Consider the following 20,237-nt stretch of genomic DNA (forward strand, 5'->3'; position numbering starts at 1 on the left):
TGCGGCCGGGTCTCCCCAAAACGAGGAGGGGTGAGCATGGCTCTGTGGAAGGGGCTCATCCGGACAAAGTCAGCCTGCTGCCGCTAAAGGGGACAGAGAGACAAGCATCGCCCTGGGCGATGAGCCCAGCTGTCAGGAGACCTGCTCGTGGGAAGAAGGGCAGGAAGGTGTCTCTGTCACTGGATGTCCCCACTCACATCCTGAGCACCCTGCTAGAGCTGGCCAGAGAGAAGGAGCTGCAGGCCAAGGCGGCAGCCAACGCCGAGCTGATGGCCCGCCTTGGGCGCAGGAGGTGACCTGCATGGCCAGGGATGGAGCCGGCAGCAGGGCTGCTGGGGGCCATGGACAGAGGGGTGCCATTGAGGTGCCATTGCTATTCCTGCAGGGAACTGCGGGCACATCACCTCGTCCCCACAGTCCTGGTGCCCACGGCACAAGCAGCAGCCACGGGCAGGGCTTGGTTTAATGACTGTCACCTCGGCACCACCAGAGCAGGTACAGCCGGGTTTGCCTTCGCTGAGCACAGTTCAGTTCAGTCCTAGGCGCCGCCGGGTTCCTGTGCCTGGGTCCCAGCTCACTTGGCACTGGGGTGTCTCCAAAGGGGCACATCCAGCTGGGCAGGTTTCCCACATCCCACCTGTCCCTGGGTGGCCGCAGCACACAACATCCTCCATGAGCCCTGGCACCAGAACTGGTGAATGTGCACTATTAAAGGTGGCATCAAACACGACTTGTTGTGGTTTATGGAGTCACAGAATCCCAGAGTGGTTTGAGTTGAAGGGACCTTAAAGCTCCTCCAGCTCCAACCCCTGCCACAGGCAGGGACACCTTCCACTGGAGCAGCTTGCTCCAAGCTCTGTCCGACCTGGCCTGGACATGGTGCTGTGCTGCCGGCGCCGGCGTCACCGTCTTCACCGGCGCTGGGAGATAAGGGCAGCGGGAGCGGCCTCTGTGCAAAGTACAGCGAGGTGCAAACCTCGGGGCTGCGGGACCTGGTGGGATACGGCCATGCCCTTTGGGGAGTACCCGCTGGAGGGTGAGTGCAGCCCCTGCGCCTCGGAGCGGGCACCGGCTTTGGGAAGGGGCCAGGAGCAGTTGGGGTGCCCCCACACCCCGTGTTGTGGTAGCGGGTGAGCGGATGAGCCATACACGGGCGGGCTGGGGTGAGGTGGTGGGATGGGTGCGGGGTACTTTGCCTTCCTGCGCTGGATCCCGCGTCTGCGGGTGGCGGTGGCAGCGGGGACAGGAGGGACGCTCCAGTGCACGCTCCAGGGCACCAATGCCCATGCCCAGAAGGGGTTCTCCCCACTGCACCCCCTTGTCCCCCGGGGCACTGAACCCCTGCCAGGATCCCCCTTCCTGCTCACTGCAGTCCCAGTGTCCTGCTCACTGCCCCATCTCCCCTCGCTGAGCCCCAGGGTGTCCCTTGGGGCCCCATTGTCTTCCTCGGTGCCCTCTTTCCCTTCCCCTGCCCAGTGTCTCTCCAGGGATCCCCGTGTCCCCTCCCCGTCCCAGTGTGACGACCCCTATTCTGTGTCTCCTCCAGTGCGCCCGGTACCAGTGTATCCCTGGTACCAGCGTGTCCCGGTACCGACGGCCCCCACCAATCCCGGGGCTCCCCCTAGCCCCGCCCCCGCCTCTCCACCAATCAGACCGCGCCGTTCCCAATCGGCCCCGCCCTCTCCTCCTGTCAATGACTCCCCGCGGCTTGCCCGGAGCCACGTCCCGGGGGTGGTGCCGCGGCTGCGCAGTGTGGCTCCGGTGACAGGCTGGCAGGAAGGGGCGGGGCAGGAAGGGGCGGGTGGCGGCGGCGGGGGCTCCGGTACCGGCGGTGCCACGGGGCTGGGGCGGCGGCGTCACCATCACGATGCTGAAGAAGTTCGACAAGAAGGACGAGGAGTCGGGTGAGGGGGCGCGGGGGATCCCGGGTGGGACTAGAGACACCTGTGGCAGTGGGGGCCTGCGAGGGGAGGCCTCTGTGGCAGTGGGGGCCTGCGAGGGGAGGCCTCTGTGGCAGTGGGGGCCTGCGAGGGGAGGCCTCTGTGGCAGTGGGGGCCTGCGAGGGGAGGCCTCTGTGGCAGTGGGGGCCTGCGAGGGGAGGCCTCTGTGGCAGTGGGGGCCTGCGAGGGGAGGCCTCTGTGGCAGTGGGGGCCTGCGAGGGAAGGCCTTTGCGGCAATGGGGAACTGCGAGGGGAGCCCCTGCGGCAATGGGGAGCTGCTGCCGTGCTGCTGCTGCTGCAGCTGGAGGCTAAGCCAGCCACAGTGCACAGCACACCGAGGTTATCTGCTGCGTCCCCCAGTGTGGAGCCCGGGACTCCTCGTGGGGTGTTCTAGCCCTGTTCATGGTTACCCAGCTCACAGACCAGGCGCTGAGGCAGAGGAGAATCCGGCTTATGTTTCTGGCACACACAAAGATCACTGCAGCCTTCAGTGGAGCTGAAGGGCTGAGGGCAGTGAAGACACACAGAGAGGTTGCTTGGCCTTCCAAAGCTTCAGGTTTGAGTACTAAGGAGAGACTGATGTTCTATGGGGTGTGTAATTCAGGCAGAGTCGAGGCTAGATAGGACAGTGTTTCCTTTCATGCTTGTGCCTGGTGCTGTTTTCCTCTCCCTGCGAAGCTGTCTGCACTCCTTGTTCTCTGTGTGACAGAGCAGTGCGTCCTGAGCAAACAGGTTCGGTGTAAATCCAGTGGTTGTTCCATGGGACCGAGCTTGCTGTTGAGTTGCATGAGCACTGAACACTTTGCCATTGCTTTCCTTGTCCAGAGCCTTCGGTCAGTCTTGATAAGCGGAGAATTTAGTGGGGCAGCTGTTGGAGGGGAATTGCGCTTGGCTTTTGTTTTGGGGCTGTACCCATCTGTACCTGCCACATGCTTCAAGGTACTGGCATTGCCTGTGCCCAAGGCTGGCAGGAGATGCATTTCCTTGTCTGATGGTGCTGACTCGTGGTGATTTTGTTCATGTCAAGCGCTCACAGAGCTCTCCTCCTGCTGCTGCTGCAGCTTCCGTGCTTTAATTCGCTGTTGCATTTTGTTGAGCAAGCTGCTCTAGTGGAAGGTGTTGGCAGGGGTTTGGAACTGGAGGAGCTTTAAGGTCCCCTCTAACCAAACCAGGCTGGGATGCTGGGATTTACTTCTCATCCTATTTCTTCTGTCTCAGATGAAGATTCTTAGCATTTACTGCAAGTGCCTTTCTCCTGTGGATTTTGTATGTCCAAAACGTACACCCTGAGCACTTGTCATTCTTGGTGTTAGATGGAGTGTGTCATCCCCTAATTTACAAGCCTTGTATCCCTGTTCGTCCCACATGAGGGTTAACAGGACTGTCTTCCTGTTAAGGTGACTGTCTGCTTAATTGGCTTCTGTGCCTTTGCTCTCCATGTCTGGTTTATGTAGCCATGGATGAGCTGCTTCCACTGGCTCTCAGCAAGGCACTTGGAGATGTTATTTTGGGCACACAATTGCTCCAAGGCCTTTGCTTGGTCCGTGGCTGTTCCAGGTTGTTGTTAGTCACCTGGTACGAGGTGACTGAACACAGCCTTTGCTTCCCGGTGTCCTCCTCCCCTGATGGAAGAGTGCTCGGACACAGGGTGCTTGTGAGGACCGAGACCTCATGGGCAGTGTATTTCCAGCTCCTTAGTGCTATGACAGATGATGAGGTGATGCTTTGTTGCTCTTGCCTGATTTAGAGATCATAGATGTGCTTGGGCCACGGGAAGTGCTGTGGTGCTGGGCAGGTTTTGGGAGCATGTTCACATGTTTCTGCTAGAACTGGCTCATATTCACACCAGAGACCTTGGTGTTGTCCTTCCCCTTGTTTTCTTCTTTCCTCAGCCCCACCTAAGTGTCTGCTTTGTTCAGCTCCTGCCTGCATTTGTAGACTTCTCCTGAGCCAGAGGAGGGCAGTTTATGATCTGGGAAGGAGCACGAGTGCAGACATGTTGCCTTCCAGTGTAAGCCTTGCTCATGCAAAGCCTCCTGGCACCAGTGTAGGGTGCTTCAGGCCCGGGTCAGGTCAGAGCTGGGCCCAGGAGCTGTGTCCTTGTTCTCCAGCAGATCAGGCTTGTTAAATGTTGGAGCAGTGCTGGAACTCACTGCATTTTGTCCCAGGGCCAGGTGGAACATAGGTACTAATGAAAACCTGCTTATCGGTAACTGCCAGCTTCTGAAAAGCTACAGCTTGAGAGGCTTAGGAGCCAAGCTAATAGAGACCATGCAGGGTGATAGTGCTTTCCCCTCTGATTATCTTGTCCTTAATTTGTGAGGGGGTTAATTATTTAATAGCATTTGTTCTGTTAAGTGGAACAATGGAAGTTACTCTGGGCCCAGGCTCACTGGTCCATTCTCTTGTTCTCCTCATTAGAGATAGAGCCAAAAATACTTTACCGGTGGCTTCCTGGTTGATCTGTAAGGGAGGGCTAAAGCCCTCCTGACTTGACAGTCTGGCAAGTGATGCCTCTTCTTGCTGAGCTTTTGTTTCTAGGCCTGTCTTACTGATGCTCTGATACCAGCAAGCTCTCAGCCCAGGGCTGCACATAGGTCTTTAGGAACTGCAGTGGAGCAGTTACTTTACAGCTGATCAGTCTACCAGGTTGGTGGCTAGCAGGGGATGGCAATCAAAGAATGTCCCGTCTACTCTGCCTCCCCTAACTGCTATGAGGACATGCAATGAATAGGACTTCAAAAAGGGAGCTCTAGTTGCTTGGTGTTCATGATGAAAGTTATCCCAAAATGCTCGCTCTGTTTCTAAAGCATGGGCATGGTTAGAAAGTTGCTTTCTCATAGCACTATCCCTAGAAAGAGCTTTACTCCCTCTGTTTTTCAGGTGGGGGCTCCAACCCGTTCCAGCACCTGGAGAAGAGTGCAGTGCTGCAAGAGGTAAACCCACAGGAGATCTCCTCTGTGCACCCCTTTGTGGATGGAGTGTCTCCCTCTCTTGAGTCAGTCACTGGAGAGCTTCAGCAAGGGAAGGGGGTTTGTTACAGTCCTGCTGAAAGAAATGGGCAGCGCTCCCATTCGTGCTTGTTTTATTGTTGGAGGGGAGGGAGAAGGCAGGAATGTTCTCTGTAACAAATCAGAGACTGTGAGCTATAACCGGTGATGAAATGAATAAACTTACCTGGGCAAGCTCACCCTAAACCAGGAAAGTTGGGAAATTGGCCTTGGATACCCCAAGTGTCTTGTAGGTGACAAAGTTAACGAGTAGGGTGTGAGTGGTTACTGAGTAATCTGTAGATCTGCTCTGAATTTCCTTTCTGCTGGACAGCAGATGAACTTCTCAGTCCCCAGCCCCCGCTGTTTGTGTTGTCTCTTTGCTTGTGATGTTGTGAATGGTGTTGGCTCCCATCAGCCTTGCAAGGCTCATGTGCATCTTGCACACAGCCAGAGCTAGGACACAGGCCAGACTGGTGGGAGGGAAAGTGTGATGAGGATCTGGCCTTTAAACCTTGATTGCACTTGGATTTGCAATGCCAGGCTGTTGACACAGCTGTTTAGCAGGAATTAAGGAGAATCTGATCCAAAGTCATTAAGGATCTTGCCATACCTTGTGTTGTTTGTATCAGTGGCCAAGACCAGACAGGATGGTGTTTGCGAGGGGTACTGGTGCCAGCAGCCTTGTCTGTGCTTTGTTTCCAGGCACGAGTATTTAATGAGACTCCTATAAACCCACGAAAATGTGCTCATATCCTCACCAAGATCCTGTATCTCATAAACCAGGTAAGGGAGAGAAAGTCCACACCTATAAATAGAATCTACACCTATAGAGACACATGCAACAGGCCCAAAGCTGGTTATGATAACTGGGATTTCCTTCCTTCCAAACATCTTCTAGGGGGAGCACCTTGGTGTCATGGAAGCTACAGAATCCTTCTTTGCTATGACCAAGCTGTTCCAGTCCAATGATGTAAGTCTGCTTGTTGTTTTCTGCTGTATTTGCCTGGTGGGACAAGCTGTCAACAGTGTCTTTTTCAGCCTGGAGATGTGTGTTTTTATACAATCAGCATTTCCAACCTGCCTGGAGCTGCCTGATCTGGGTGGGAAGGGTAGAATGAGGAAGAGGTGTTTTGTTAATCAGTATGGGGCTTGCACATGTTTTACACATGGGCATTGGGGCTCTCTGAAGGTATCAGGTTCTTCTTGATCTTCACAATAAAATCATGGAAGCAGGGAAAACTGAGATCCCTTTCTATCTGGGATCCTCCCAGCTGATGTCTGTCTTCCCTCTTGTCAGCCAACTCTTCGCAGGATGTGTTACCTGACTATCAAAGAGATGTCTTCGATTGCAGAAGATGTGATCATTGTTACCAGCAGGTCAGTCGCTTCACTTTTCTTACTGTCATATTCACGTGTCCTCCAGTGCCTGTCCAGCCTCTTGCAGATAACTTGTCCCTAAGCAGAGTGAGAACAAGGAATGCCCTTGGTGAGGCATTTTTCCTTTAAAAGGGACCATTAAAGTACAGACACTGAGCTCCTGGTGATGCATGTGAACTGTGCTGTGTCCCCACATCCCATGCCCATGGGTGTTTGGATGGTCTCTTTTGGTTACATGATATGTCAGCACTGATGGTTTGTCCTGTTTGCCAAAGGCTGTTTCATTAACTCCTACTTCCCTGTCTGGATACCTTGAAGCTTTTAGTAGATGTCTGGCAGAAATCCCAAGGCTTTCTGCAGGTAGACAAGGGTTTACTGCTCCTCGAGCAGCACAGGGTGCAGCTTCACCTGGCAGCAAAATTCCCTGTGAGTTGTTCCTGAATTGCTGATCATCCCACTGAAAGGCTGGTGTGCGGAGACAGGAGCCTGAGGGTGTGAGCCAAGTGCTGTGATGTGATGAACTCCCATCCCTTCACAGATGGTCTCACACTGACCAGGACCCTGGGGAAAGGGCAGGAATGAGCCTTCAGTAATGCAGGCAAATACCTCAGTGGTATCTGTGTGTATGCTCTGGCCTTGCTTGGTGCTCAGGAGCCCACACAGCCTGCTGGTGGGTTTGGAACCTGAAGCGCTGGCTTTTCCTCCTTCCTGAGCTGCCTGCTTGGCACTGAGCTGTGGTGCTGGCTGCCTGCTGCTCTGTGTGCACTGTGTGAGCTCTGCTCAGGAGTGCAGCTCTGAGAGCTTTCTGTTTCCAATCAGCCTAACCAAAGACATGACTGGGAAGGATGACAACTACCGAGGCCCTGCTGTGAGAGCGCTCTGTCAGATCACTGATGTAAGTGCTGCTGTTCCCTTGGGCAGCCCTGGGCCTTTCACTTTCCCTACTTTCCCCCATTCCACCTCACACTCTGCTTTTTATGCCTGTGCTTCTCCCCTTTCACACTCCCAATGGCTTTCCCTCTCAGCTGGGGTTTCCCTCTCCCTGCAGAGCACCATGTTGCAGGCCATTGAGCGCTACATGAAGCAGGCCATCGTGGACAAAGTGCCAAGCGTATCCAGCTCTGCTCTGGTGTCCTCCCTGGTATGTACTCCCTGCAGAGGCACTCAGGCTGGGAAGAGTTTGGCTGTGGTGGGACTGGAGATGTGGGAGTTTCAGGGTGTCACTGCTGCTGCGCCTGTCTTTGTGAACTGAGGGACTGGCACTGACTTTGTGAGAGATTATGAGCCTCTTGAGGCTGCAGCCATAATGGCCAGGTCTCTGTGTGCTGATCCCTCACTCTTCTATAAGGTGCTGCCAGCAGCAGCCTCATGGGGGAAGGCTTGTTGCTTCTTAGCATGAACTGCGATTCCCAGCACTTCCTTCGTCCTGTCATGGGTTGTCTGTGACTTTGTCTCCCCCAGCACCTGCTGAAGACCAGTTACGATGTGGTGAAACGCTGGGTGAATGAGGCTCAGGAGGCAGCTTCCAGTGACAACATCATGGTGCAGGTAGGAGACTCTCCACTAACACAGGGAATAGCAAGCAGCAGCTGGGAGCAGAGCAAACTGCCAGTCTGTGCAGCAGAGAGGATGAAGGGGGCAGAGCACACCATGGGGTTGTGACAGTCTCATTCCCTGTGCAGTACCATGCTCTGGGCTTGCTGTACCACGTGCGCAAGAACGACCGCCTGGCTGTCAACAAGATGCTCAGCAAGTTCACGCGCCATGGCCTCAAGTCACCCTTTGCCTACTGCATGATGATTCGAGTAGCCAGCAAGCTGCTGGAGGAGGAGGCTGGCAGGTGAGGGGGCTCTGCTGGGAGCGTTTCCTCAGGTTCTGCTTCCATCTCCTCTTGCGGGCTCACTGGCCATCTCATCAGGGCAATTATTTCTGTCTTTGAAGATCAGCATGCAGATTCTACTCTATTATTATGAAGGATGCTTTCGTGGTAGTTACGAGATGGCTTCCATGAGTTTCATCTCTATGCTTGCACACTGAATATTTTCTTATTTGTTTGGACTGTTCTGCATAGCTGTTCTTTAGTGAGATATCCTATCTCATTTTGTCTTCTGTAATTATTTGGCTGCCATGTATGCAGTGTGGCCTCCTGCAGGATAAGACTTGTGGTGTGGACAGTCAGCTCTTGTTGTGTGAGGGATGAGGGAGATCCCCTTCAGCCTGTAAGACAGAGGGTGCCTTCTCTGAAGGCAGCCTGACTTCCAGCCCAAGCATGCTGCAAGTGTGGTATAATGACCACTGCAAAATCCAGGGATAGTGGATTTGTGGTTGCTTTTACCTTCCCACAGCCTCTGGGACCTGCGTGTCTGCTGCTGGGTTCTTTATTTCTGTTAGCACCTTTGGTTTAACTTGTTCTCGTGGGGTTTTTGTCCCCTAGCCGTGACAGCCCCCTGTTTGATTTCATCGAGAGCTGCCTGAGGAACAAGCATGAGATGGTGGTCTATGAAGCTGCATCTGCCATCGTGAACCTGCCCAACTGCACAGCCAAAGAGCTGGCTCCGGCTGTCTCAGGTAAATGTGACCCTCAGGGCGAGGAGGCTGTGAGCCTGCAGTGGTGACACTTCCAGATTGCCCCTGAAAACAAAGACCTTGTATAGTTTCAGGCTTGTAATGCCGCCCAACCCTTTATTGCTTTATGCTGCTGCTGAGAGCCTGTGGTGCGTGTGAATAGCTTTGCTCCTGCTGTGTTCAAGTGTGGGTTATTGTAGGAGTCTTGAAATGGGGCTGAATTCTAACTGATAAATCTCCCTGAGTGTAACTGTGCAAGAAGCCAGGGTGTTGGGGTCCTGCCTTCCCAGCTCAGTCCAGTTCAGACGTTCACTGAGCTGGGACTGTTGGCAGGGAGGAGGCTGTGTCAGCTCTCTGCACCAGGAGGATGCCCTTTATGGGCCAGCCCTGCGACAGAAACATAGGAATGGGGAGCAGTGTTTCAAATTGATCAAAGATTAAAGGTGATGGCATTGGCTATCCTTTAAAAGACAGCAGCACTGTGGGAACAGAGGGAGGTGGGTAAGAGCGAGCTGTGATCAGGAATGTGTGGCAAAGGAGACAATGGGGAAGAAGCTGGTGAATTCCTAGTTGCTGCTTAAGCATGCTCCTAGTTGTCTTGTGCTTGCAGCTGCCTCTTTGTTGAAGCTCTTGCTGTAGGTATGAGCACTTGTCAGTACTGGATTGCCTGAACATCTTCCTTTGTTGGTTTTTCCACCTTGCAGTTCTGCAGCTGTTCTGCAGCTCCCCCAAAGCAGCACTGAGGTATGCGGCAGTCCGGACCCTTAACAAGGTAGGGGCTGTGAGACGTTCCCATGTGCAGGGAGGTGCAGAACTTGGGAGAAAGGGGGACAGATTCTGTGATGATTTTGTGTGAATAACCTCTACCCTGGGCTGCAGCCTCACATTTCCTTGCTTTTGGAGTGGAATAAAGCCTCAAAGAACACTTTACAGAAGGAGAGGGGGCAAAAAAAGGCAATCAGTGTCACAGGTCTCTCTGAGGGTGTCACTGGTCTTATGTGTTACTGCTTTTCCTTCTGAACTTGCCGTGCTGAAGGAGTTCCTTGTGAAACAGGGATCAAACCTCGATGCTGCCTCTTGCCTGTGCTGTGACAATCTTTGCTGTAGCTTTTCCTTTGACCCCGTAAGCTCTAAAGAAACAGACAGACTGTCAGTGTCTGTAACTGCTGTGCTTCCGCCCACAGAGCCGTTCTGCACAGCAAGGCTCGCTCTGTTTTTGTGGAGAGCTCAGAGCTTTCTTTTCATAATATGTAGAGAACAAGTTAAAAATAGTAAAAGATAGTGTATTACTATTGCTTCTCTTGCAGCAAGAGATGCAGATCTGCAGGAAGGAATAACTGGTTACTTTAACCTCAGCCTACTTGTTGTTTGTTTGAGAGGATCCTCATGTGCAATCTGTAGCATTTATTTTCCAGCAAGGAGTGAAAGCCTATAGAGAGTTGGTGGGTTTTGCCAGCTGGGCCTTCTGCGTCTATTGAGTGATTTCCACTCTTCCTTCTCTGCTCTAGGTGGCCATGAAGCACCCATCTGCTGTGACTGCCTGTAACTTGGACCTGGAGAACCTTGTGACAGACTCCAACCGCAGCATTGCCACCCTGGCCATCACCACGCTGCTGAAGACGGGCAGTGAGAGCAGCATCGACCGGCTCATGAAGCAGATCTCCTCTTTCATGTCAGAGATCTCGGATGAGTTCAAGGTAAGGAAGGAGGAGGGAAACGCAGATTCCTGAAGAAGCTCCTTAGTCCTTGTCCGTGTCTGTGGACCCTGGAACCTGCATGGAGCTGCTGCCAGGAGCCACAAAGTGTTTGCAGTGAGGAGAAAGAATCTGAGGCTATCAGCCTAAGCCATGCCTCGGTCACACAGCACCCAGCTCCAGAGTCACATGCCCTCTTCTGGGGAAAGCCCTTTGAGAATTAAATCTCTTCACTTCTTTTCTGTGTGGGCTTTTGCTAGGGGCTGCCCTGTGCATAACAGTCAATCTCTTCCAGTCCCTAGGATTTTACTTCCTGGGACTGCATTTGTTGGATAAGTAAAGGCAAAACCATAGTTTCCAGGCTGGGGACTAGCACAGAACTGACAAATTCAACTGTTTTTTCCTGCCTGGTGAGACAGAATCCCTTTTCCCTTGCCTCTCTTTGCTGTAGGTGGTAGTGGTGCAGGCCATCAACGCGCTGTGTCAGAAGTACCCTCGCAAGCACGCTGTCCTCATGAACTTCCTCTTCACTATGCTTCGGGAAGAGGTACGTGTGCAAGGCACTGCTTTGTGCTCCTTGTTGGTGTGTGTGAACTGCAGGAGTGCACTGGGGCCCTGTGAGAGCCCAGCTTTTACTGCACAGCACTTGGTAAGAGCCTCTCTAAAGGCTTGCAGCTAACTGGCAGCAGTGGCCAGCTGTGCACCATGGTTCTGTGCACAGGCATAGCTGTACTGTGGTTTTCATTCTTTGATTTTCCTGGGGGTTATTAGCTCTAAAAGCAAATGCAGGCAGCAGCAGATCTGTTGGCAGCCCCTGTCTGTTCCACATCTGAACCAGCTTTCTTTTATACTTTGACAGCAAATTCCAAGAAGTTTTGTCTTGTACACAAAGATCTGAAAGCAACCTATTTATTGATGACATGGGAGCGCTTTTGTTCAGTTCTCTGTGCTGTGGCAGCGGAGGGATCACGAGGACCTACAACCATTCTCTGCATTCAGTCAGACATAAATGGCAGAAAGGCAGCTTTGCAGAGGTTTGCTGAGGCTGTTTGTAACCCGGCTGACATGCCCGGAGCACAGCTGGCACCACTGCCTGCTCTGACATCACTTCTGCCAATTCCAGCCTCTTGTTTGCTGCTGTGATAAATGCACCATTCTCCTTTCCCAGGTTTTCTGTGGGTGGATGGTATCAATCTGAACGTGGCTTCTCCATTCAGACCGTTCTGGTTTAAAGCTTTTATAAAACCCAAAGTAGCTCCAGAAAGATCCCCCAATACCCAGCACTGTGATTGGCAGAGGACAGTGCACTTTAATCCCCTGGTGTGTGTCGAGGACACTGGTAAACACTATCTGAAGATAACTGAGCATTAACACATGTTGGGGTAGGGCTGTGCCTGGCAGGGATTGCTTGCCTGTCTTCCCACACTGATGGGGCTGTTTGCTGGGTCCTGCAGTGGCAGGTATGATGCTTAATGTATTTCTCTCGTGATTCATCCTCAAATGTCTGGTGTGTTTTTTTTCTCCTCCCATATGGCTGTTTTTATCCACTGATTGTAGCAGCAGAGGATTTTGAAGGAGGTATCAGGTGGATGGATTCTTTTACCCTCTTGTTTTTCTTCACTACAGCCATCCTGATAAGAGCTGGCAAGACAGCTTGAGTATTAGCTGACTACATCTCTGGGTGTAAATGGGATCAGAAGTGGGGGCAGCATTGCTGCCCCTGTCCCGTCAAACACAGCTTAGAAGCAGTGAGTGTGAGGCACCTATTGAAGGAAATGCTTTCCTGTCTGGCCAGTTCAGAGTCTCTCAAACACTTCTAAGATTTCTAGCTGAACACTTCCCTCTTGCTCCTTAGGGTGGCTTTGAGTACAAGCGAGCCATCGTGGACTGCATCATCAGCATCATCGAGGAGAACTCGGAGAGCAAGGAAACTGGCCTGTCTCACCTCTGCGAGTTCATCGAGGACTGCGAGTTCACAGTGCTGGCCACACGGATCCTGCACCTCCTGGGGCAGGAAGGGCCCAAAACCAACAACCCCTCTAAATACATCCGCTTCATCTACAACAGGGTTGTCCTGGAGCATGAGGAAGTGCGGGCAGGTAAGAGGCAGACGGGAAGCTGTCTGCCTGGTGATGGGCCTTAGGGAAATGCAGTGTGTGAATCCTCTGATCTGAGGATTGTGATTTGCTCTAGTCCTGAGCAGATCTTTTTACATAGCAGAGATCCTGCAGCAGTGTTGATGGAAGAGGTGGCCTGCAGCTGAGAGTGGGGAGGGAGATGCAGTGCCTCTGAAACCAGACAGGGCAGGTTTGCAGGCACTTTGCTGTAATACACCTGCCTCTTCCTAGTCACAGTAATGCATTACCAGTGCTAGCATCTCTGATGTGGCATTTGTTCAAGGCCAGGAAACTTCAGCTGATTTCTTTGCTTTCTAAATCTGCTTTCATGTGCTGCAGGTGCTGTAAGTGCCCTGGCCAAGTTTGGAGCCCAGAATGAGGAGATGTTACCCAGTATCTTGGTGTTACTGAAAAGGTGAGTTGTACCTCAGAGTTTCTCAACATCCTGGATGAAAACCCCTGTTCACTTGAGAGCTTCCTAGCATCCCCACACATGTCTAGCCTTTTGCAGCTCTGGATCTGAGAAGGTGCAGTGGGTACCTGGGATGGGATCACAGCTGCATTCAGCACAGCAAAGTGGAATGAAACCACGTGTGGCAGATGATTGCTGTTCTAATACAATTACTAGTAGATTGGTGGTTGTTTCCTATGGCATGTTCTTTCTGGCCCTGTAAAGTGACTTAGTCACCTGGATTCATTCATGTGGACTCTGCTGCCTTGCACTGAAGGAAGATTTCCACTTTCCTTCAGGTGTGTGATGGATGATGACAACGAAGTGAGAGACAGAGCTACCTTCTACCTGAATGTTCTGGAGCAGAAGCAGAAAGCCCTCAATGCTGGGTACATCCTGAATGGTAATGCAGGAATGCCTCAAAACAAAGCTGTACCTCTTCCCTGGCTTAACAGGTGACACAGAGCTGGCACTGGCTGTGGTTTTGGTGACCTTTGGGTTCTGTCTGCAGGGTTGACAGTGTCCATTCCTGGCCTGGAGAGGGCTCTGCACCAGTACACCCTGGAGCCCTCCGAGAAACCCTTTGACTTGAAATCCGTTCCTTTGGCAACAGCTCCTGTCATCGAGCAGAGAGCAGGTGAGGAGCAATCCCTGAATGCTGGTCCAGCCTGCTGATAATTCCCTTGCACTCCAGCCCTCAGACAACAGACTGCATTGGGCTTGCTGGGAACTGCTGAGCTCCATCCTGTTTGAATGGTGTGGGATTACATCTTCTGTGAAGACTGAGGCCAGCAAATCTGGTTGCTCCCCTATTAATGTTTTGGTTTAGTCCCACTGCTAATAATATTACTATTTGGTAATAGCCCCTGGAGCTGCTGCAGTTCCAGAGGGGTTTAGGAAGCAAAATGCTGCTGTCCAGTCCTTAGCAAGATGAGAGATGAGCTCTTTCCCTTTCCTCAGCCAAATCCATCTCCAAACATTGATCTGTTTCCCGATTCAGTTGCTTCTTGGTCTTCACCTACAAATCTTCTGGGGTTATTAATTTATTTATTATAAATAAATATTTTCTTTTTCAGAAAATGCCCCCGTTGCTGTGGTCAAACAGCCAGAGAAGGTGGCAGCAACACGGCAAGAAATATTCCAAGGTAAACTGATGCAAGGCCTCTCCTATTCCTCAGTCCCCTCTTGCTGAGCCTGCCTCAGTCCCTCTGCCTCCTGCCCAGCTCTTTTCAGACTGACACAAAGTCCCCACTGTTCACTGTGTGAACTGTTTGCTCCTGGGGTGGGGGTGCCTGCAGTCATGTTCTTTGTCTTGCAGTAGATGTGGGCAAAGGATAATTCTGCCTTATTTTAAGTCCCTGGTGAACGTTTATGGATGTTTAATGGATAGTTCCTTGCTGCAGCAGCCTCTGATGGCTTTAATGCAGGCTTTGAAGCTGCTGACTCCCTCCTGTGGGTTGGGGAAGGCAATGGTTTCTGTGTCCTCTGTTTCAGAGCAACTGGGGGCCATCCCAGAGTTCCGGGGCCTGGGCCCACTCTTCAAGTCTTCCCCAGAGCCCGTTGCCCTGACAGAGCTGGAGACGGAGTACGTGGTTCGCTGCACCAAGCACACCTTTGTCAGCCACATGGTGTTCCAGGTGGGTGGCTCTGGTGTGCAGCGCTGCAAGATGCTCAAAACTGAGCTCCTGCCTGGCTAAAAGCTCCACTGGGAAGAAACAGCTCAGGGATATGTGTGTTCAAAGCCCATCACTGCGATGGGGAATCCTTAGCTTCTCATCCAGTGCACAGAGCCCCAGGAAAAATGAATTGGGGAGTATGTGGCTGGACAGTGCTTACAGGTACAGTCAGATCAAGCACTAGATGGGGCTGTTCTCACTGAGCAGTGAGCAGGGGAGCTGTGTTCTTTCCTCAGGGTCCCCAAGCATGTGTTTTGGGCATAAAAGAGTGAAACTTACTGTGTCTGAGAGGCTGAAGAGGGCACCCAAGAAAGGGATGTGGAGGGGAAAGCTCTTCATTCCTACATTTTAGTTTAGCCTGTGTAGTTGCTGGTGCTTCTTGGCCTTGTCTGCTACACGTGAGATGTTAGGAGTGATGTGCCAGCATCTTTGCCTGGGCCTTGGGGAGATGGAGGCACAGCGAGTCCTGCACAGCTGTGAGCAGCAAAGTCTTGTCCTTAGCCGGCTCCTTCCTCAAGAGCTCAGAACTGCTTACACAGTCCTTGCAGGGCCTGATCTTTATTTCTGTTGTCCATCCACCAGATGCAGTTGTATGAGGTTAAGTGATGTGTCACTGCAGCCAGAACAAAGTCTGATCAGCAAGTTTAGTCTTGCTGAAACTTGCTCAAACTGCCCCTGCTTTGAGCTGTGCAAAGGATCATCTGCCCATCTGCTGTGGGGCGCTGTGTCCCTGTAGCATCAAGTGAGCAGATGCAGGCAGCACAGCACCCATTGCCATACAGCAAAGAGTTAACCTGAGAATTACCATCCCGGGGGAAAGGACAAAGTACACTTAGAGGATAAAGCTCCAACTGGCTGCTGAATGAAAACAGGCAGAAGCTGACACATCCCTGACCTTGCTCAATCCGTGCAGAGGGCAGCATTGGATAGTTCATTGGCTCACTTTGTGGTGTTTCCTTTAAAAAAAGTTTGCTGAAGCATTGGGGTCCCCTGTATGGTTTCAGTTTCTCCCCTGAAGCATTTAAAGGAGCACTTGTCAGTCAGTGGCTCTGTGACTAAGCTGGCCCAGGAGCCCTGTGAGCAGCCACTGATGTGAGGTGTGCTGCTGAGACAAGGAGCTGGGGTTCAGGAGCTGGCACCATGCTCCCACTGCCTGAAGTGTCAGAACCACAGTGAGCAGCTTCAAGCTCTTGCTGTTTTCCCCTTCCCTCTTCAGTTTGACTGCACCAACACCCTGAACGACCAGATCCTGGAGAATGTCACTGTGCAGATGGAGCCGACTGAGGGCTATGAGGTCATTGGCTATGTCCCTGCCAAAACCCTGGTGTACAACCAGCCGGGAACTTGCTACACGCTGGTGGCTCTGTCTGAGGAGGATCCTACAGCAGGTGAGCAGTTTGCCCTCTCTGCTTGCCTGACATCCCCCAATTAAGCGTACCCTGCTGCTCACCCCCACACGCTCTACCTTGCATCCGAGCCAGATATTTATAGCCCGTGTGTGGGTGCAGCCCTCAGTGATGCTGAGCATGACTTCTCCTTGCCGCCTGGGGCTGTCAGGCCTCCCTTCTCTCCTGCTTCCCTTGTGCTGCAGTGCTATCGAGTCAGGCTGTGGGACCTGGCAGATGAGTGTTCAGCTCTCTGCTGTTATCTCCTGTGCACCCTGGCATGTCCTTTAGCTGGTCTGTTATTTGTGTTGGTGTGTGGGGTGCCTGGTACTTGTAAAGTGCTGCAGGTGCCCGGAGGATCTGAGTAGCAAAGGGGTGTTTCAGACCACTGGAATTCCAGGGATGTCTGTCTGCACTGAACATGCCCTCTTTTGTCACTGGCCAGAACCAGGCCTTCCTTGTGCTTTGGTCTCTCTGGTTTGTGTCCTGGGAGTGCTCACCTCTGTGTTGCTACTGGTCACTCAGCAGTGCCCATCTTTGGGGGGACAAGTCATGGCTTCCCCTTTGCTGTTCATCAGCTGCTGTGTGCAGTGCAAGGTGCTTTCATTTCAGAGGTGCAGCAAGCATCCCTGAGTGTAAGGATCTTGCCTCTCCAGGAGGCACTGATGGGGCATGGTTAATATTCCCAGCACAACCTGAAGTTCATCAGTAGTAGCATTTGATCTGAGGATTATGGGTTTGTACAACCATCATGAGCCTGTCTTTATCACTGTTTGCTGGCCTTCATATTATGAATAAATACCTTGTCCTGGAGAGCCAGAAACCATTGGAGAGCCCTCTGGGTCACTGGCTAAGCCTGTGCTGCTGACAGTGATGGGGAGAACCTAGCTGCCTAAATCTCCCAGCCCTGCTGTGTCACAGGGGAGCACAGGTCTGGTGGTAACTGAGCTTTGCCTTTGCCTCCCCATCTCCAGTGGCCTGTACCTTCAGCTGCATGATGAAGTTCACTGTCAAGGACTGTGATCCCAACACGGGTGAGACCGATGACGAGGGCTATGAGGACGAGTATGTGGTAAGGAGCTGGACATGAACCTGGTCATCAAAACTACTGCTGCTGTCAGGGGTTTGCGATCCCTGCAGCAGTGATGTGACCCTGACACCGATGTGGGCAGCATCACGTGAAGAGGTTTTTGCTGTCTGTGGGGTCTGTCCCAGGGTGCAGATGTGGGTTTGCTCGTTTGGAGTATCCTAATTGTGCAGGATGCCTGTTTTGGGAGGCCATGGTGTGCCCTTCTGATTGGGCTGACTGTTCCTTAGGGGCTCCAGCAATTGCACAGTCAGGTTTGTGGACAAAAAGGGCTGTTGGACATCTTTAGTTCCAAGTTGCTCTCCTGGTGCCACACTTGACTCCTAGAGGCTTGGCTGATACTAGGAGATTGCCATCCTTGTTCTTGCTCTGGGGAAGATGGGGCTTTTCCCCTTGCCCCAGCATGGATGCTGCAGAAGCACCTCTCTTCCAGGCTTTGCCATTTCGAGGTGGGCTGGTTTATTACAGAAGAAGAAGCTGAACTTGTGCTTGGTCAGAACCTGGGACTGACTCACAGTGGGTGGTGCTTACCCTTGGGAAAGGGAGGAATGTTGTGGCACTACCTCAGCTTGCCTGTTAGCTCCAGGGGCTGTTTTCTGTGTGTTTCCTGTGGCAGCTGCAGCCTGATCAAAGGCACTGCTGTGCAGTGAGTCACAGGAGGGGGGGAGGGTTTTCCCAGTGGAATGTGCAAGGTTAACCCCTCTTTGCTTCCCACCAGTCACCAGGGCATTCGAGTGACACTTTAAACTCTTCCACGTGTTTCAGCTCAAACCAGGAGGTTCTCCCTGCCCTGCAGTGGCTGCTGAGATGAATGCAGGGGGTGCCTGGCCCTCTCTGCACTGAGGGCCCCTTGGTACCTGCCCTGTAGGGGCCAGCTTGGCCCTGCCCTGCACAGCTACAGCAGTTCAGCAGCCCAGCACCCAGGGTTAGAGGAGGGCAGGCATCTGCCAGTGCCTCCCTGTACTTCAGCCTACAAAAGGATAAACCAGGAGGGCAAAACAGAAGCTTAGTGCATTCCAGGGAGCAAATGCTGTGTCTGTGTGAGCACAAGCAGCTATCTCTTAGCTTTTGGGGGTTTTCCCTCTGTTTTGGACTTTTGTCTGTACTTTGATCTGTGTCAGGCCAAGGCCTGTGCTCAGCACGGGAACTGGCTTTGTAAACCTGGGAAATCCCAGGCCAAGCAGGGCTCGCTCTGATGTGTCCGTGTGTGGAGCCCCTCTCCTGCATCCATCCACTCTAAAGTCCATTCTGGAGAGAGCAGGGTTAAGAACAACCGTGTTTCACTTGAACCCCTTCCACCACCAGCTCGAGGACCTGGAGGTCACAGTGGCCGATCACATCCAGCGGGTTCTGAAGCCAAACTTTGGAGCAGCCTGGGATGAAGTGGGAGACGAGTATGAAAAGGAAGAGACCTTTACTTTGTCTGCTATTAAAACCCTGGAAGGTGAGGGAGTGTCTGAGCTCTTCACATTCCTTCTGGCTCCCTTCAGGTCTGTCACAGGGAGGCTGCTGGGGCAGATCCCTTCACAAGCTGTTAAATGCAGAGCTGCAGTTACTGTGATAACAAGTTAGGTCAGGCCTCAAAAACCCAAGAGTATCCTGGGTCCTATGGGGACCAGGCTGGATTGTGGGAGGCAAAAGAGCATCTTGCACTCTACCATCCCAGGCAGACAGACCTTCCCTGAGGACTTTCAGAGCCCTCCTGAAGACCTGTGTCTCCTGCAGGATGTCTTCTTCCTTCTGCATCCACCCTAGAGAAGCAAGCAGGCTGTGCAGGAAGGTGCACCCGGCTTCACTCTGCTTCCTCCCTGGTCTGACTCATTCACCATTATCTTTCTGTTGCACTTTTGCTGCATCAGCTACAGAACTGCTGTGTGGGGGGGGGGGGGTTTATGCTGCCTTTGCCTCCAAACCCACGATACTGGCCAATGCTATGTGTCCCTCAGGACAAGGAGCATGAACCCAGATATGTAGGGAGGACTTGGGTCACCTCTGGATGCTCTCTGTGTCCCTGTTACGATATCTGTGGTGTGGAGCCTGTTCTGTTTTCTTCACAGAGGCCGTTAGCAACATCGTGAAGTTCCTGGGGATGCAGCCCTGCGAGCGCTCGGACAAGGTGCCGGATAACAAGAACTCGCACACGCTGTACCTGGCAGGTACCTGCGGGCTGGGGAGCAGTGCCCGGGGGGGGTCACACAGAACTGCCTGCAGTGAATTGGGCAGGAGCATCTGAGGGAGACCACTGTGCTCTGGGTGGGATCTGGAGGCTTGTCCTGCTGTGGGTTCTGTCTCTGGAAGCATAGAACAGGGATTGGGATCAGCTCCAGCAAGGCGGAATTTGCTGTCTTTGGGATCTGTGGCATCCTGGTTTGGAGTAAGCCTGGATCAAGGGGTACTGAAGCTCTGGGATCAGTGACTGGTGGTCATGGGGGGAGTGTTGGTCTCTTCTCAGCTGGGGTTACTTCATTTCACACTTGGTTTTCATGAGGTTCGCAGTAGGAGTCATCCCAGGTCCACTATGATGACAGAGGGAAGCAATGCTCAGGGGTCTCCCCGGCTGGGATCAACAGGGCTGCCTGTGGGAAGCAGCAGTGTTCATGTTCAGGCTCGCAGGGGAGGGGAGGCCTGAGATGTGCTCTCCCTTCCTGCTCATCCTCTCCCTCCCGCTGTCCCTCCCAGGTGTGTTCCGGGGGGGCCACGACCTCCTGGTCCGGTCCCGGCTTGTCCTGACGGACACGGTGACGATGCAGGTCACTGCCCGCAGTGTGGAGGAGCTCCCGGTGGATGTGGTCATGGCCTCAGTTGGATAAAGCCCCTCTTCCAGGACTGTCCCAACACCGAACCCCCACGGGCATCGCTTCTGGCTGTGGCAGCAGCACAGGGACCACACTCCCTGCAGCAGCTCTTGTGTTCTGTGCAGTGCGGCTGGATCGGGGCTGTCTGTGAAATAAC

The 20,237-nt window shown here is 52.9% G+C and overlaps 1 protein-coding gene across 2 annotated transcripts; it reads left to right on the forward strand.

The window, feature by feature from the left end:
- Positions 1 to 1,796: 1,796 nt before the first annotated feature.
- COPG1 (COPI coat complex subunit gamma 1) lies at positions 1,797 to 20,232 on the forward strand. Of its 2 annotated transcripts, XM_080625334.1 has the most exons (24): positions 1,797 to 1,904; positions 4,824 to 4,876; positions 5,636 to 5,716; positions 5,832 to 5,903; positions 6,231 to 6,310; positions 7,130 to 7,205; positions 7,359 to 7,451; positions 7,772 to 7,858; positions 7,993 to 8,150; positions 8,745 to 8,878; positions 9,580 to 9,647; positions 10,384 to 10,572; positions 11,021 to 11,116; positions 12,425 to 12,668; positions 13,026 to 13,101; positions 13,437 to 13,540; positions 13,649 to 13,774; positions 14,214 to 14,282; positions 14,632 to 14,774; positions 16,030 to 16,201; positions 17,173 to 17,270; positions 18,591 to 18,729; positions 19,343 to 19,441; positions 19,965 to 20,232. In XM_080625334.1, the coding sequence occupies exons 1-24, from the start codon at positions 1,868 to 1,870 to the stop codon at positions 20,093 to 20,095; spliced, it is 2,625 nt and encodes an 874-aa protein (XP_080481460.1). In that variant the 5' UTR covers positions 1,797 to 1,867; the 3' UTR covers positions 20,096 to 20,232. The 2 variants fall into 2 exon arrangements, with proteins under 2 accessions (XP_080481460.1, XP_080481461.1); XM_080625335.1 differs by lacking the exons at positions 19,343 to 19,441; positions 19,965 to 20,232 and adding an exon at positions 18,952 to 19,316.
- The last annotated feature ends 5 nt before the right edge of the window (positions 20,233 to 20,237 follow it).

The sequence above is a fragment of the Psittacula echo genome (genome assembly GCF_963264785.1).
Source record: "Psittacula echo genome assembly, chromosome: 9".
NCBI lineage: Eukaryota > Metazoa > Chordata > Aves > Psittaciformes > Psittacidae > Psittacula > Psittacula echo.

Coding starts and splice junctions, on each gene's coding strand:
- COPG1 (XM_080625334.1), top strand. CDS start 1,868: ATGCTGAAGAAGTTCGACAAGAAGGACGAGGAGTCGG. Junction 5,904..6,230: donor AGCTGTTCCAGTCCAATGAT/GTAAGTCTGCTT, acceptor CCCTCTTGTCAG/CCAACTCTTCGCAGGATGTG. Junction 18,730..19,342: donor TGCTATTAAAACCCTGGAAG/GTGAGGGAGTGT, acceptor TTTTCTTCACAG/AGGCCGTTAGCAACATCGTG.